Consider the following 14,398-nt stretch of genomic DNA (forward strand, 5'->3'; position numbering starts at 1 on the left):
TCAAATAAAACCTAAATGGCAAGTATTATGGAAAAACCTCTCTCCATAATTAAATGGATCCAAGTTTGGGGTTAAATAAATGATTTCATTTGGTGAATCCTGTAAGCCTGGCCTCTTTCTAGCAGCTTTTTTCCCCTGCCTCTCAACACAGGGCAGAGGATAAGAGGAAAGGTGCAAGGACCCTTCAGTCTCAGAAGCGCAGTGGCTCCTTCAGCTGCTGCCTGACCCTTCTGAGGTCTTGGATGTCCCCAGAGCACCGAGAGATCTTCCCTCAAGCAAAGAGTTTCAGATGGGGTAGTGCTCAGATGCCGGCCCAGGTCTCCCACCCATCAGCATCAATGCCTTCACCTTTGGCTGCAGGGGCGCAGAGGGCCCGTGCCCCTTCGTCACCGGGACTGCAGGAGCCGGCTCAGCTTTCCCATAGCGGAAACGGGACCCACAGACCCGGGTAACTGTTGTCACTGCTGGAGCGAATGTGGCAAGTGACTCCTTCTGGTCACCTACAGAGAGGTGCACAGCATGCACTGGAGGAGTCTCGTGGAGGACATCCAAAGTACAAACTACTAGCAGAACCTTTTTAGGCAGGGGCAGCTTAGGAAGAAGTGCATTTTGAATTTAGTCCCCTCAAAACGTAGTTCAGACTATTTGCAGATTTATGACGGAAGTTTCCTAGGGCTTCTAGTGCCTTCAGGATTTTATTTCACCCCCATATAACAAAAAAAAAAAAAAAAAAAAAATCACCCAGCCTTTTCCTGGATTGATTGCTATGACAAGTTCATTAATCTCATTTACATACAGACAGGTAGGCAGAAGCAGGCCTTCTCTTCATACACAGCTCAATGAACAGTTCCAGCGATGACTACAGTTTAACTCCTTGCAAGCAAAGCACTGTGACACCGCTTAAGACTAGATATCGGAGTTTTTTTGCTCTCCCATTTTACTAATCTTTGGATTTTATAACTGGTTTCAGGTTGCCACTGTTGGTAAAGGAGGCACACTCTTCACTACCTCCATAAACCCCCATATTCCAGTGATCCCCCCCGGCATTATTTTTTTTTTACCAGAATAAAGAGATACAGGGGTGTGTTACTGATTTTTTTTTTTTTTGTGAAAGATAAAATGATTCCTACAGTGAGATTTGTTAATGTAAACAGCTAGCTGAAGTACTTCGGAGGAAAGGACTCAAATGGTGCCTCAACATCTCGGAGGATGGCCCATACTATCCTTTCCTTTTGAAATATGGAGTTAACTATAGAAGATTGAGTCCAGTGTCACTTCAGAGAACTGTATTAAAACAAAACCTATCGCACAGCCTAGGGAAAAACAATAAATCAAAGAATCTGTAGCAGACAGAAAATGGAAGCTCACTGTTCCTAGGGAATAAATACTTCAAAATTATATGAATTACACTAGGAAGCATCAGCCTACCCTTCGGCTTTCAGAGTGCAGCGGAGTGTAGCAAAAGGCATGGCTGGCCAACTGGCAAAGCTTTGTGGATATACATTCTTCTTTGGTCTGCAAATTGCATTAGCACTAGAGGAATGCATTGAAAAATTTCAGTACATACAAGACAGTAACTGCTACAGAAACAGCCCTTTGTGTGAAAGAAAATCCCTGCCGTGAACCATGCCGAGGCGAGGCATTCCAGTACTTTCACCAGTTACAATCTGTTGCTTAGATTGGCACTATTGGGTTATTCAGTTAGAGTTTTTAACAGACAAACATTCAGTTTAAGAGCACAAAAAAGCTGCCTCAGCACTAAGGAAGAGATGTGCCCAGCAATTTGCACCATCACAGCTATCTGCATATACTTCAGCTCCTGTTATTATGGATAACGACGACGTCACAGCACCAAATGACAGCAGTGGGGTGGTCTATAATCATTATTTTAAGCTATTGCTACCCCAGGAATCCAACATCCTCCTGAAGGTCATTCCAAAGCAGACATAGGCTTTCTGTTCCACAGTTCAGTGTATGGCTGATGTTTCGTTACGATCTGTTGGAGGGACTGAAGACTTGTTTGTGTTCCTCCAACAGTTTGTGGAAAAGCAGCAAGCAGACTTAACTTGCACATCTTCACGCTCACTCTAGACACATGTGGTATCCGAAAAGCAAACTGTCAGCCCTGATCCAGAGGTTTAGGGGGAAAAACTTGCACGTGTGAGCACATCTTTCTAGACTCTGACTCCTGAGCAGGTTGTGAAGTATGTATGCTTACATTTACAGAGTGCTGCAAGTGTGTTAACAGAGCTTTTCTGAAATACCCTTTAAAATATCTTTTAAAGGCCCAGAGCACAGCAGCACATGCTTAGACACCTTAGCACCATCCCCAGCTTTCTGAAGCTTAATACATTGCTAAGTAAGAGAAAGGCGAAGTTACTGAAATGAAGCAAACGTCAGAGGAGATGTTATAACAACAAAGTAAAGCTTAGGAGTAAACCTAGTGTATTTGAAAACAAATAGTAGAAAAAAATCCATTTAATTCAGTGGACTTTAAGAGGAGATTTTTGGAAGAGGAACTTGGCTTTAAGCATTTAGGTCAGGAAGAAGGCAAACACACATTAGACACAACGACCCAACCTTCTTTCAGCTGTTAGATCACAAACACGCCCACTAGTTAGTCCTGTTGTTGGCCGTTACACTTCCTTCCAAAACCTTCCTTTTTAGTGGTCTTTGACACTTCTTTTCCAAGTTTCTCAGTAACAACTACTACTCTTCCTCCTTTAGGGCAGTATCTAGCCCAAAGCTTGCTTGAGCATCCTTGTCTCCTAATCACCACTCAATTAACCTTGGCATGTTTTTGGGCAGAAGCCACATAGTTTTTTACTTCCACTTTTCAGACTTCTCCAGCCTTTCATGATGATCTGGAGTGCTTAAATATTTTCTACCCTCCTTCAAAACGCAAGTTTTTGCGGTGTGCACTACCTTGTGCATTCTCAGTTTTGTTTCCAGAGAGAGGTCACACACACTGCTGAATTTCAGAAGGGTGTTTACTTCAGTCTTGGGAATTCCCTCAGACAACCACTCTTCACCTACAAAATTTTTCATTCCATGTTGGTCTTCTGTTTGCAAAATTCATATTCAATTTTTCTGCTTCTTTTATTGTTTCAGACCTCTCCACACTGACCTTCATTCTACTGGATCCTCTCACCTCTCCCACTCATGCTATTTCTAGCTACAAACATTTTATCCTTTATTCCTAAAGTTGTGTTCAGTCCCCAGTAATATCCCAGACTGAGTATTTCTGTTACAGTTAACAAAATGTCCTAGTTTTCATTATACCTTAGAGAAAACCCCAAATTTTGGAATATTTTCTAGATGTATCACCTTTGTGAAAACCACTTCCCTTATTGCTTTTTCTTTCTACAGCAAAAAGGTGAATTGAATGTCACTGTCAGGTCAAGTCCTAGAAAACAGGATACTTTGATGTGCTTGAGTAATTTTTAACTTTACTTAATGGTGATCAACTGAGCTGAATTAAAAGTCTTACCCATAATGGTGATACAACTGCAAGTTTCACAACATCTCTTATTTCTTTTAAATCAAGAAGTTCAGTGAGAAGTTGAAACTTCTTAGCAGCCATGAAGGCTAGAGAAAACGAAGCAAGAGTAAACGAAGGCAAAACAGACCTGCTTGTAAGGCCAACCTCCTGACTTCAGTGAGTCTGGTGTCCTCATGCACCTACTTTTCAAGATCAGGTCTCACATGCATGAATCATCTCTATTACACAGAAGACCATTTTTTTCAGTCAAAAGATGACACAGAAGATCATCTTCCAACCAAAAGAACTGTGATCAATGACTCTTAAGGCACCTTGCTCCTTCAACTTACTGAGCAGCAGCCTGTCTTTCAAGGGAGGGCGGTACCTATTCACAGAGCAAAAGCAGCCTGGAAAGAGAGAAACAGTGATGACTTACTTCTGTTCCTCAGGGAAAAGTCAGCTGGCGTCACATGGAATCAGCGCCAAGTGGTGCCAGATTATTTCCACAGAAAGCACAGTTAAGCTGTGGTACTCACTGCCACAGGATACCGAAAGCTTTCATGAGGTCAAAATACAATTAGACTTTCATGGAAAAGCAAAAATTCTACAAAAATACCATCTTTGGCTCAGAAAAATGCTAAACCAAGTCACAAAGAACACTGCTCGTGAAGGGTAGATGGCTATCTCCCAGAATAACCGTCTGCACTGTGTGTATTAAGCAACACACACTTAACCTGCTGCCAGTGGGCATCCAGGGGACAGGATAGCTGGGTGCTACCTTTCACAGTCCCAACACAGGCTTCTTATTAGGCCAATGGCATAAAGCAGATGATTCTAGAGCAAACATCAGCTGAAAATACCAATGGGATGAGTGCTAAGAGAAACGACAGTTAAAAGCTTCCAATGTTCTGGAAATTTCTTGCTATTTTTATGAGCAGAAGCTGTTAAGCGTCATCTTTCTCTACATTGTTCTAGAGCAAGGTCATTCAAGCAAGCTGGCTGAATGCACTCTTGGGATTTACTGGGAGAACAAAATAAGTCTAATGGCAGAAAATCGTAGTGTTGGTTAACGTACTTGGGAGAACAAAATCATTGTGAAAGAAGATAGCACAGCCAGGGGTTTTTTTATGAGAACAAATTGCTTAATTTACCACTAGTAAACTAGATTAATGAGAAAAGAAGTCAAAGATCAATGAGCTGAGCTCAAATTTGTCTCTCTCAAAACCAAAAGGCTAACTGAAATTTCTGTCCCCAGGAGAAAAACCAGAAAAAGGTTTTGATAAGGAAAACCAACAGACTTCCTCCTCCAGCCACGTGGCAGTTCACTATGAGAACTATTGCAGGAAGGAGAAGGGAAGCAGTAACTGGAAGGACCCATCTGTTCTTACTGTGGACATAACCCACTGGAAGCAATCGCTGCTTTCTCACTCACGGACTGAACGGCTCAGAAAGCAGCGTAACACCTTTGGCACTGCAAATGTACAATCACTGGTGCCAATCAGTTACTATAACATTTACACAGTCTTTACATCTACAAGACTTACTGACTTTTGTACAGCTAATGGAAGAGATCACATAGGGAAACCTTCGTTCACATTCCAGCTTGAATTCATCCACCTTCAGCAGAGACCCACAATGTGGTCAGAGTGATGAGTACTCAGAGGCAAAGCGCAGGGATGTATTGCTTGGTCCTGTAAGTGGCAACTGGAAAGTGTGTGTCTAGAGCCAACCACGCTTATCCAGACACAGGCCAACACACTTCTGTCACATTCAACTGGTGAGGCCGTAGGTAGGAGGCTGAAAGTCCCATTAGTTGACAAAGCACACAACTTTGTGTTTGGGACTATCACAAATCATCCTGCTTCTACTGCTGCAGTTTCCACATCCTGAAAACTACTGCCCACTTCATAAAGTACCAAGTTCGTCTAGCACAACCCACCCCTGGTAAAGCCATGCTGCATTACTTCCATGCTTCATTTATTTTCATTACTTTGCTCTTTAGATGCTGTCTAAGTTTTAGATTTGGGTCCCATGGGCTCCTAAATCCTCACGTGCTCAATGTAGTTCTTAGCTATGTAAAAGTCTTTACAGCATTAGGTGAAGATCTCTCTACCTTGGAGATTGTTCATCCAAGTCCCGAATGTCTCTTGCCTGAAATAACAGAAGTGGAATAGCGAAGGCTTCATGTAGTAATATAAAAACTCTCATTAGATCTTCACATCCATCCCCAATTAATCCCTAGATCAGCAATTCACCTGTAGCCAAAGAATTTTCTAAACTCCTTAGAATTCCTTCTATTTTAACAATAACAGATCATCCATTCACCCCAAACTACAGCCACTCCAGCAGCAGAGGACTATTTGTACAGTACGCAAAGAACAGCAGGCCAGGAAGGGCTGCCAGTATGTACAACTGACTGAAAGAGCTTCTACAAATGCTAAAGTGTCGAACAGTTGATTATGAACCCATCAGGAGCCTCTTAAGGATAGTCTTCAGCCACATACAGAGATTCATGACAAAAAGATAGGAGATTATAATATCCAACACTCAGCTTTCATAGGCACAGAGCAGTAACCCTGCTGACATCAGCCTGCTGGCTGATGAGATGTTAGGCTGTGGCATTTTGCCAGCAGGAGAACATACTAGCAGTTTGCAAGATGTGAATCGCTATTCAATGTAGTCAGGAATATCATACCTGGTTTTGATCGTTGTAGTCACATTCCCGAACCACTACCAGGCCTCCTTTCTGACTTGGGTGGCCCTGGGCAACCAGGCATTTGTTGGTTTGAAGGTGATACAACTATGAAAGGAAAACAGTGTGACAGAGAGAGTAAACAACAAGCATCGCATACCAAAGGGAAATGCTTTGGAAGCCCTAGAACAATAAAACAACCCCTTCTTCCCTTTTAAGTTACCATTTTGTTTTTCGGATAATTTGCAGAAAAAACAGCATTAAATGGTTCCATTTTGCTTTCTACTTACATCAAGACCTCCCTCTTTACGTACAAGTGAAGCACACACAACCTGGCTCAGCACGTGCCGGCCATACCCTGTCACGTTTCTTTTCCCTCTTCACTCTCCATGAAAGTCTCAGTTCCCAGATACTCACTAGCTCAGGATTATCAACTGTACTGTATAAACTACATTTTACTACAGTTTAGCTTAAAAGTAAGTCTCCTCCTACAGTCTCTCTTCTCAGGAACCAAGAGCAGAACCACCTCTTTGAGAAAGAAGGAATTACTTAAATACAAACAATTTCAGAGACTTACATTGTTTGCAAATTTTCAAGAGCACTTGGGTAACTGAAAAGCCATCGTTGGCAGCTATGTTATTTTAAAGACAGATCAGGGAAGAGGAGAAAATTTTACAAACACTCAAACGTGTTCATTCCAGTTCAAATGAGCTACCTAGTCTGATTTGGAGTAACGTCGTATCAGAGGACTAGACTCAGGTCAGGAGCCTGTCCTGTGATGCAAAACTGGAAGCATCTACCATCGCAGCAAACAAGGAGGATCTCAGCAAGTTAGCAATCTCTCTCCTGGTTTGGGCAATGATGCCCATCCTAAAAGTCACCCAAGAGGTTTTCTGCAGAGCCTGAAGATTCGGTTGTCCTGTTCCAACAGTCAAGAATCATTATCTTGTTGTATCCCTACAGAGATACTCAGCGAGACAAAACACCTCTATTCCAGCTTTAAATTACACACATGCCCTGAACTAACTGGTCACCAGCAGGAGACTTGTTTTCAGCCCAATTACCTATCTTCCGCTGATGTGGTGAGGATGAGGCTGTTCAGGCAGCAATCGCTGCCTGCACATCAGGAACTACCCCGCACGCAGCCAAGGGTACAAAGGAGACAGGCAATTATTCCAGCAATGGCCACAACTCTGCCATCTCCCTCCTCGCAGCAAAGAGCCCCGCTCTCTACCAAGTGCATGGGAGTGCATTTGACAGTCACGGGGTGTGTGCATGTGTGGGAGATGGCAGGGGCTCAGATCTGGCATCCACATTAAGAATAATTATTTCAAATCTGGAGCTGAATGTAGAGGAAAAAAAGAACTTGCTGTCCTGAACTCAAGGCCAGGCTGATTAGTTAGCTAGCTGCAATTTATTATGAAGACATACATAGCTGTCTTGGCATTTATAACGATTCTACAGATTTTTAGAAACAAAAAGACACTTCCAGTAATAAAAAGAAAGAACTGCTCCATCACATGACAGCAAAAATTAGAGAGCACAAATACCAAACAATATTCTTCTCTAAACACCATTTCTGGAAATAGCTGTCCCAAGGCACATCGACAGCCTCCCCAAGCGCACCATGTTTCTCCTGTTCCCTACGCACATCTGAAACAAATTACACAAACCTTGTAAGTAACATTTCCTCATACCCCAGAGACTTCTATGAGAGATCTCATTTTCATCATTCTTCACTCAACAGAAGGCTTTCAAACCATACAGCTACATGAGTTTTATATGATTTTTGTCCTTGTTTTTATTGGCCATGATGATCAGCATTGGATAACCCCGGTAAGAACTGTCACAATTTGTGATCATGACAGTTCTTCCCAGCTGTCACACCAGCACTTATCTCTGGCCCAATTAGTTTTTGAGAATAAGTTGGGATTTGGAGTGATTCATCCTGAATCCTAAAGAGTCTGGCACGCAGTGGTGACATTGGCTGATCGTTCTGTTCCTTGTAGGCATCTGGAAATAGTTTATACAATCATCAGAGCCAAAGCTGACTCTCACACAATGCTGGGTCTAGTTCTTGAACCCTGGAGAAGGAACTGCATTTTTCTGTGTCTTCTCTCCCCATTCTTAGAGGGTGCACAAATTTTTTGTCCAAATTAAACCACGGTAAATTCTTGCTGGGAAGAATTCCCCTTAAGTGTTGTTGAGGGATTCAGATCACTCAAGTAGCCTCCCCCACAACGGCAATTCTTTAGTTAAACTTCTGTATGAATGAAAGCAGAAAGCTATTAAATTTAACAACAACAACAGGTCTGACTAGGGGAATAACAGCATTTAACAACTAGGGCAATCAGCCCATTGTATTGTTTTATTCAGGGAAACTACGCGTGTTTGCCCTAATAAATAATTTTACAGCTTGGATGGGATGCTATTATAAATATACTACACAAAACTACACAAACTACTTCCCAGATAGTTGCTTCCAAGCAAAAATCCAATGATGTCAGTAGGTTCTACATGCACTCGAGTCCTCCAGCCTGAATCTACTTCCAGGACCAGCAACTGTCAACAGCTACCTGCAGCCTGTGTTACCTTGTGGAGAGGGCTACAACACTATTTAATGCTTCCAATTACTGAGATAGAAGGGAATCTGCTAACCATAACCTATGTGCACATGAAATAGGTCATTTATTCAAAGGTCTTCTCTTTCACAGAAAAGACCTTGAGAAAGTTGTCTTGGGTTTGAAGTTATCCATTAATTTTGGGAAGCGTAAAAAGCACGTATGAGGTGAATTTGGTACTGGGGAGAACAGGTACAACTGTATGATGGCTTTGCCTGCATACAAACCCATAAATATAGGTGTAGGAGCTAAGGCCTGAGATTAAAAATTATTTCCTTCATGAATAAATGTAAAAATTTATCTCTTCACTTCTACTTTGAAGAAAAAAGGAGCAAAACTCATTTTTTGTTTGTTGTCTAATAGTCAAGACTAGAAAAGCCATCATCAATCTCAGATGCAAATGTCCATCTTTGCAGAAAATTATCCGGTAAAAGCAATGAGTTTGGAAACTAATTACATTGTACTTTTATCATAAACCAACAGAGCACAAACATTGAGGCCAAATTTCTCTCTATCCAAATCCATCTTCAGAACCAACAGCCATGAAAGCACATTCTGAAGACATCAAAACTTTGTAACTTGGAGCTTTGAGGTAAGAAACCTCATCAAACAGTATCTAGTTTGAAGATAACCTGAAATATAGATCAGAGTGAAACGGATCTGCCTATGTCTAAAGACACAAGTTCTGTTATTGTCAAGACAGCTTGTTGCAGAACTAAAACTCCATGCCCCATGGAAACAGACTACTTTTCTTATATTGGAGCAAATCTTTCAGAAAGAGTCTCAAAATAATTTAAAAAAAAATTATATTTTTAAGAACGTTTATCTTACCCTTCCACGCTGGATTATTTTCGGTCGTTTCTGTGCTCTATTAACAAAAACTGGCTGCGGAGCTTTGGCATTGGGCCCAGATATTTGCATCTCAGGATAGATATTATCTAAATACCACTTAAATGACTTGCAGTTCAATCTTTTTCTCAATTCTACACGGTCGGTAATATTTCCATAGTTCCTCATCCTCAGCTCAGGTCTCAAAGCAAAATACTGCTCCTGTATTTAAGAGAAACAGGTTGGGGGCAAGGGGAGAAGAACTTCAGATTACTGATTTCCAACTTTTTCAGGTTTGCAGAACTCAAAGTTTCAATTCATTTTGCTAGTGCTTTCAACCATTAAGTTTGAAAGCAGCATTAGGAAATTCCAGTGTTTAGATTGCCACAGGAGATGAGATTTATCTTGCTTAACTCTGAGCTAATCTTTCTAGGCTGCTTTTTTTGATGAAGACACTTCTCAGGCATGAATCTGCTGACCTTTTTTAGATGCCAACTTGAGGAGGAAACAAATCAGCCCTACACTGCATTGGCAATAAAGGCATCCTAGAGGCACTGAGTCAGAAACAGATGTGTGTATCGTCATCATTCTCATCTGGCAAAGCCGCCTTTAAATTAGTTTGATTGTTTTCATTGTGATGGCGTTCAACTGTATTTTGTCTTCCACAGTTTCCAGCCTTCCAACGTTACAAGTTACCAGTGCAAAAAAAATATCCCCTATCAGAATAGACCTATCTTGTGAAGTTCAGTGGGATCATGCAGTTATTCACAAGAAGAATAGGAACTGCCACCTGGGCTTTCTGTGAAGCCCAGTTTTTCACCATTCATCTGCACCATCTCCAGAAAGGCTCCCACAACGTTATTTTTTCATGTTCTAATTTATGATTATACTCAGAATTGTACCTGGTTAAGCAAGGACAGATTAAGGTTCCAGCTCAACCTTATGTGCTGTTCAACTCTAATGCAGAGACAATGGGGACAAACAGGAATTCATGAATGTACCATGTGGCATAAAGACTATTACCAAAACTAGAAGAAAAATCCCCTTGTAGAGTCTTTAATTCCAGCTAGATTTACAGTGCTCATAGAAGAGGCATTGTGTTTGCACATTAATTTGTTTACTAGATATTATTTAGAAATCAGTTTTCAGGGCACTGGGCTATGGTATTTTGTTGGATTAATCTTTAACAGACATCTGGAATTTACTTACCATAATGTGGTTCTACAGAAATTGTAGGGGTCAGAGGGGCTGGCCACACAGCAAATCCTGACAGTTTTCAATGCCCTACTGCCGCCTCTGATATTCAGATGACAGACAGTGTTATCTCAAGGAAAATTATACACCTGTCCTTATGAAGATCTTTGAGTATTTGGATGTGCTTGATGTATCACTGCAATTTTAATAGCGGAGAAAGGGGAAGCATTAAGTACACTGGACTTGGACAGCTCTGAGGAAGTTTGGAGATAGACTGGACATCACTATCAGACACTGGTCTGCTTCCAAAAAAAAATGCTCTGCTATTCCAATTGCCTCTTTCCTGGTTAAAGTTAAAATTTTAGTATCCTATGTTTTCTGTATTATTTATTTCCATTGTATACATGAATTTCTTTTAAGTTTTGCTTTTGACAGTTATGAAAATTTTGCTGTTTCCCTTCCATGATGCAATTTGATTTACTAAATATTGTATTTGCTCTTTGCTGAAAAAGAGGTTAAGTCTTATCTTTGTACTATTCATCATACAATCACTTCAGTAAATTATATTTGCCCTAAATATTTGCATTACACTTATAAAAACAAAAATATTTCCAGGCTTGCCTTCCATACATAAATCTGTCATAATGACAGTCTCTGGCAACTATCAGAGAATTAGATTAGAAACAGCTGGAAACGTTCAGGACAGATCTATGATAAGGGACTGCTAGAATCAGCAGTTTAAGTCCTTGTCAGACAAAGCAGCATTAGCCAGAAATTATAACAAAGAATCAATTCCGAGCTTCAGAGAAAGCCATCATTAATCACAAAACAACTGTGCCCAGACACCAATAAAAGCGAAAGAAATAGATCAAATCTACCAATGCATTATGGAGATGGAGATAAAAATTAATGACCCCTAATAGGTTCCTCGAACTGACTTAACATCAAGATAAAGGATGGGGTTTGAAATACAAACCTCTAAAGAATATAAAGTTAATAAAATATCTCTTGTATAGAAATTGTAGGGACCACAGGAGCTGGCCACACAGCAAATCCTCTGGTCTCACAAGGCAAAATGTCCTCAAGTATCTCAGAGATCTGGGCTTCAAAAACACCTGATCTACGTTCAAAAGCATCAGGACTGAGATCTGAAGGCAAGGAAGGAATACGCTTGCCCTGGAATCCACAAGTCAATCCTGATTGATCTTCCAGGGCAAGGCAGACTAAGAATCAGACTGCTAATTAAAAGCAACCAACCAACCAACAAAATCCTTGTCTCACCAACATGGAAACCACCTGAAGGCATCTAGAAGTTTGCAGCTGCCACGTAATATTGATTTGGACACAAAGCAATGCAAAGCTTACAAGACCTCATTCATCATCTTTTACTTCATTAAAAAGGCATAAAACTGAATCTCCTACAGGCAAAAGTAACAGGGAGGAGACTTGAGCACTCAAAAGCCAAACAACAATCCTACAGAATTTAGAAATTCCTATCAAAATTAACATCAGGAAATTAGACTACAGAAGGAAGACCCCTATGAGACGTGCTAACAGACCCCATTGCGACACAGTCCTTTGACAAACAAGCCAGTTAAAAACCTTTTTTCATGACCCAGAACTGCCTCTTACCTTATATTCATCCATCCACACATGTGCCAGCCTCAGTGAGTTATGAGCCATAGTGTCCTGCCCCCCTGGTGAGCCATAGGGACGCCTTTTACGGAAAATGTGTCCCACTCTGGAGCAGGGGATGATCAGAAGTCTACCACCACACATCCAGATCTGTCCATACAAAAGCAGAACATGCCTCATTGTACGTATACTGGCAGAGTCCACTACCTCCTCCCTTTCTTCAAGGGATACTTGGGTAGGTTTATGCATTATGACAGGATTAGCAATGTTGTTGTACGTGTCATGCTTTCTGACAAATCAAATTATTAGATCTTCAGGATAGAAAAGACTATTTTTGCCATATCACACTTCCCACATAACCTGTCACGGCTTTCATGAAACAAACAGTAAATTTCCTAAAATTTTATGCTCCATTGACCTAATAGAAAACACTGAAATACACAGGCTGGGATTCAACTTGCAAATTAAGGTATCTAAATTTATTTACCTACATGAAAATTACCTGTCCACACTTCCATACAATGAAGATCAGTCCATATCATCAAAGGAGCCTGCAAAACTTTTTGACTAAGTATAAGCACCTATGTGACACAGTTGTTCGTTTCTGTTAAGTATATGGGAACTCAGAAACAGTGTTCCCGTTCAGGTGCTACATCTAGGGGCCTTAATCCAGCTCCGTTGCACTCCAGATCTAGATTTGATTTATACTTCCATTATGTTTTTAAATTTCTTTTTAAACTTCACCTTCCAGAAAATTATCATCATTGGCCCTTTGTTGGACTAACGTGTTCTCCAATCTCAGAAGAATCTTCTCACATTAGTATTTTATAATCAAGTCACTTTTAAAACTCCTCCTGGATAAGATAAAGACTAAACTTCTTTACAGCTTTTCGCCCAGAGGGATGGGGCTTCCAGACGTTATAAACCTCTGTGAATATACTCCAATTTTTCAAAGCCCTTTTTATTGAAACTGTTTACTAGACAGTAACAACAATAATTTCCCCACACTCCATACACTTCTGCTCAGATATCTAATAATTATATTTTGCACTGAAAATCTGAAAGATTTTATTTATTCAGTACACATCCCTTTAAATTCATGCAAGTTTATGAAAAGCCAGTTCTTATTTTTGAGCTCTAATCTTGATTTTTCTAATGACCCAATTTGACAGATTTCTCTAAAGTTTGGGGGGTTGTGTGTTTGGTTTTGAGTTGTGGGGATTTTTTAATGTTAACTTCACTTTTTAATCCCCTTTCCATACTTGCCAAGATAGCATATCATTTTCAGGCAGATTCTCAAACCTGTTGATGAACCCACTTTATAAAAGTGAAGAGGTAAACAGGACATCAAGCACAAAAAGTTGTTTTTCATTCAGGGGAATGACAAGGAAGGTGAGATAAAATATATGAAGCCAAATGAAGTATCACTTTTGAATGTCCTGATGATGACTTTCTCATTGTTTTTCCAACCAAGTTGACCCCTCTATATGATCCTTAATTTAGTTATAAAAAAGTTGCATTTCCAGGCCCTCAAGAAGGAGGCTGAAGTGTCTGAAAAGCCCCATACACGTCTGATGAACTACAATAAGCTTATTATCAACATTGCTGTGAGCCACACATCTTTTTAACAGACTTGAGACATTCACCAGATGTTGCTTATAAACTCATTTCAGAAATTTGCATGATTATTCTTTCCTTATGCTCCTCCTCCCAAACAAAAAGCCACGAACATTTAAATATAGAGCTCAAAATTCTCTTTAATCTTTCCATTAAAATTTAACTTTGAAGATTATTGTAAAGGCAGTTACCATGCGCTGAAGGCATCCTTCCTGGAAATAAAAGTGCCAATTTCTGTGTGCAAATAACTGTTCCGGTGCTAAAGAAACTGTACACAGGGAAGAGAAGCAGGCAGACACCAAGGTTCATACTGCAATACACAGAAAAACT

At 40.5% G+C, this 14,398-nt stretch overlaps 1 protein-coding gene across 1 annotated transcript in view; it reads right to left on the minus strand.

Annotated features, from left to right (window-relative positions):
* GALNT11 (polypeptide N-acetylgalactosaminyltransferase 11) overlaps positions 1 to 14,398 on the minus strand; it is a 36,937-nt gene that overhangs the window by 6,334 nt on the left and 16,205 nt on the right. The window contains exons 7-9 of the mRNA XM_009960669.2: positions 12,449 to 12,601; positions 9,626 to 9,844; positions 6,177 to 6,281 (exon numbers count right to left, since the gene is read on the minus strand). Coding sequence (XP_009958971.1) covers positions 6,177 to 6,281; positions 9,626 to 9,844; positions 12,449 to 12,601 — 477 coding nt within the window. The remainder of the gene's footprint in view (positions 1 to 6,176; positions 6,282 to 9,625; positions 9,845 to 12,448; positions 12,602 to 14,398) is intronic.

Source organism: Leptosomus discolor, chromosome 6, assembly GCF_034619465.1.
Source record: "Leptosomus discolor isolate bLepDis1 chromosome 6, bLepDis1.hap2, whole genome shotgun sequence".
Taxonomy (NCBI): domain Eukaryota; kingdom Metazoa; phylum Chordata; class Aves; order Leptosomiformes; family Leptosomidae; genus Leptosomus; species Leptosomus discolor.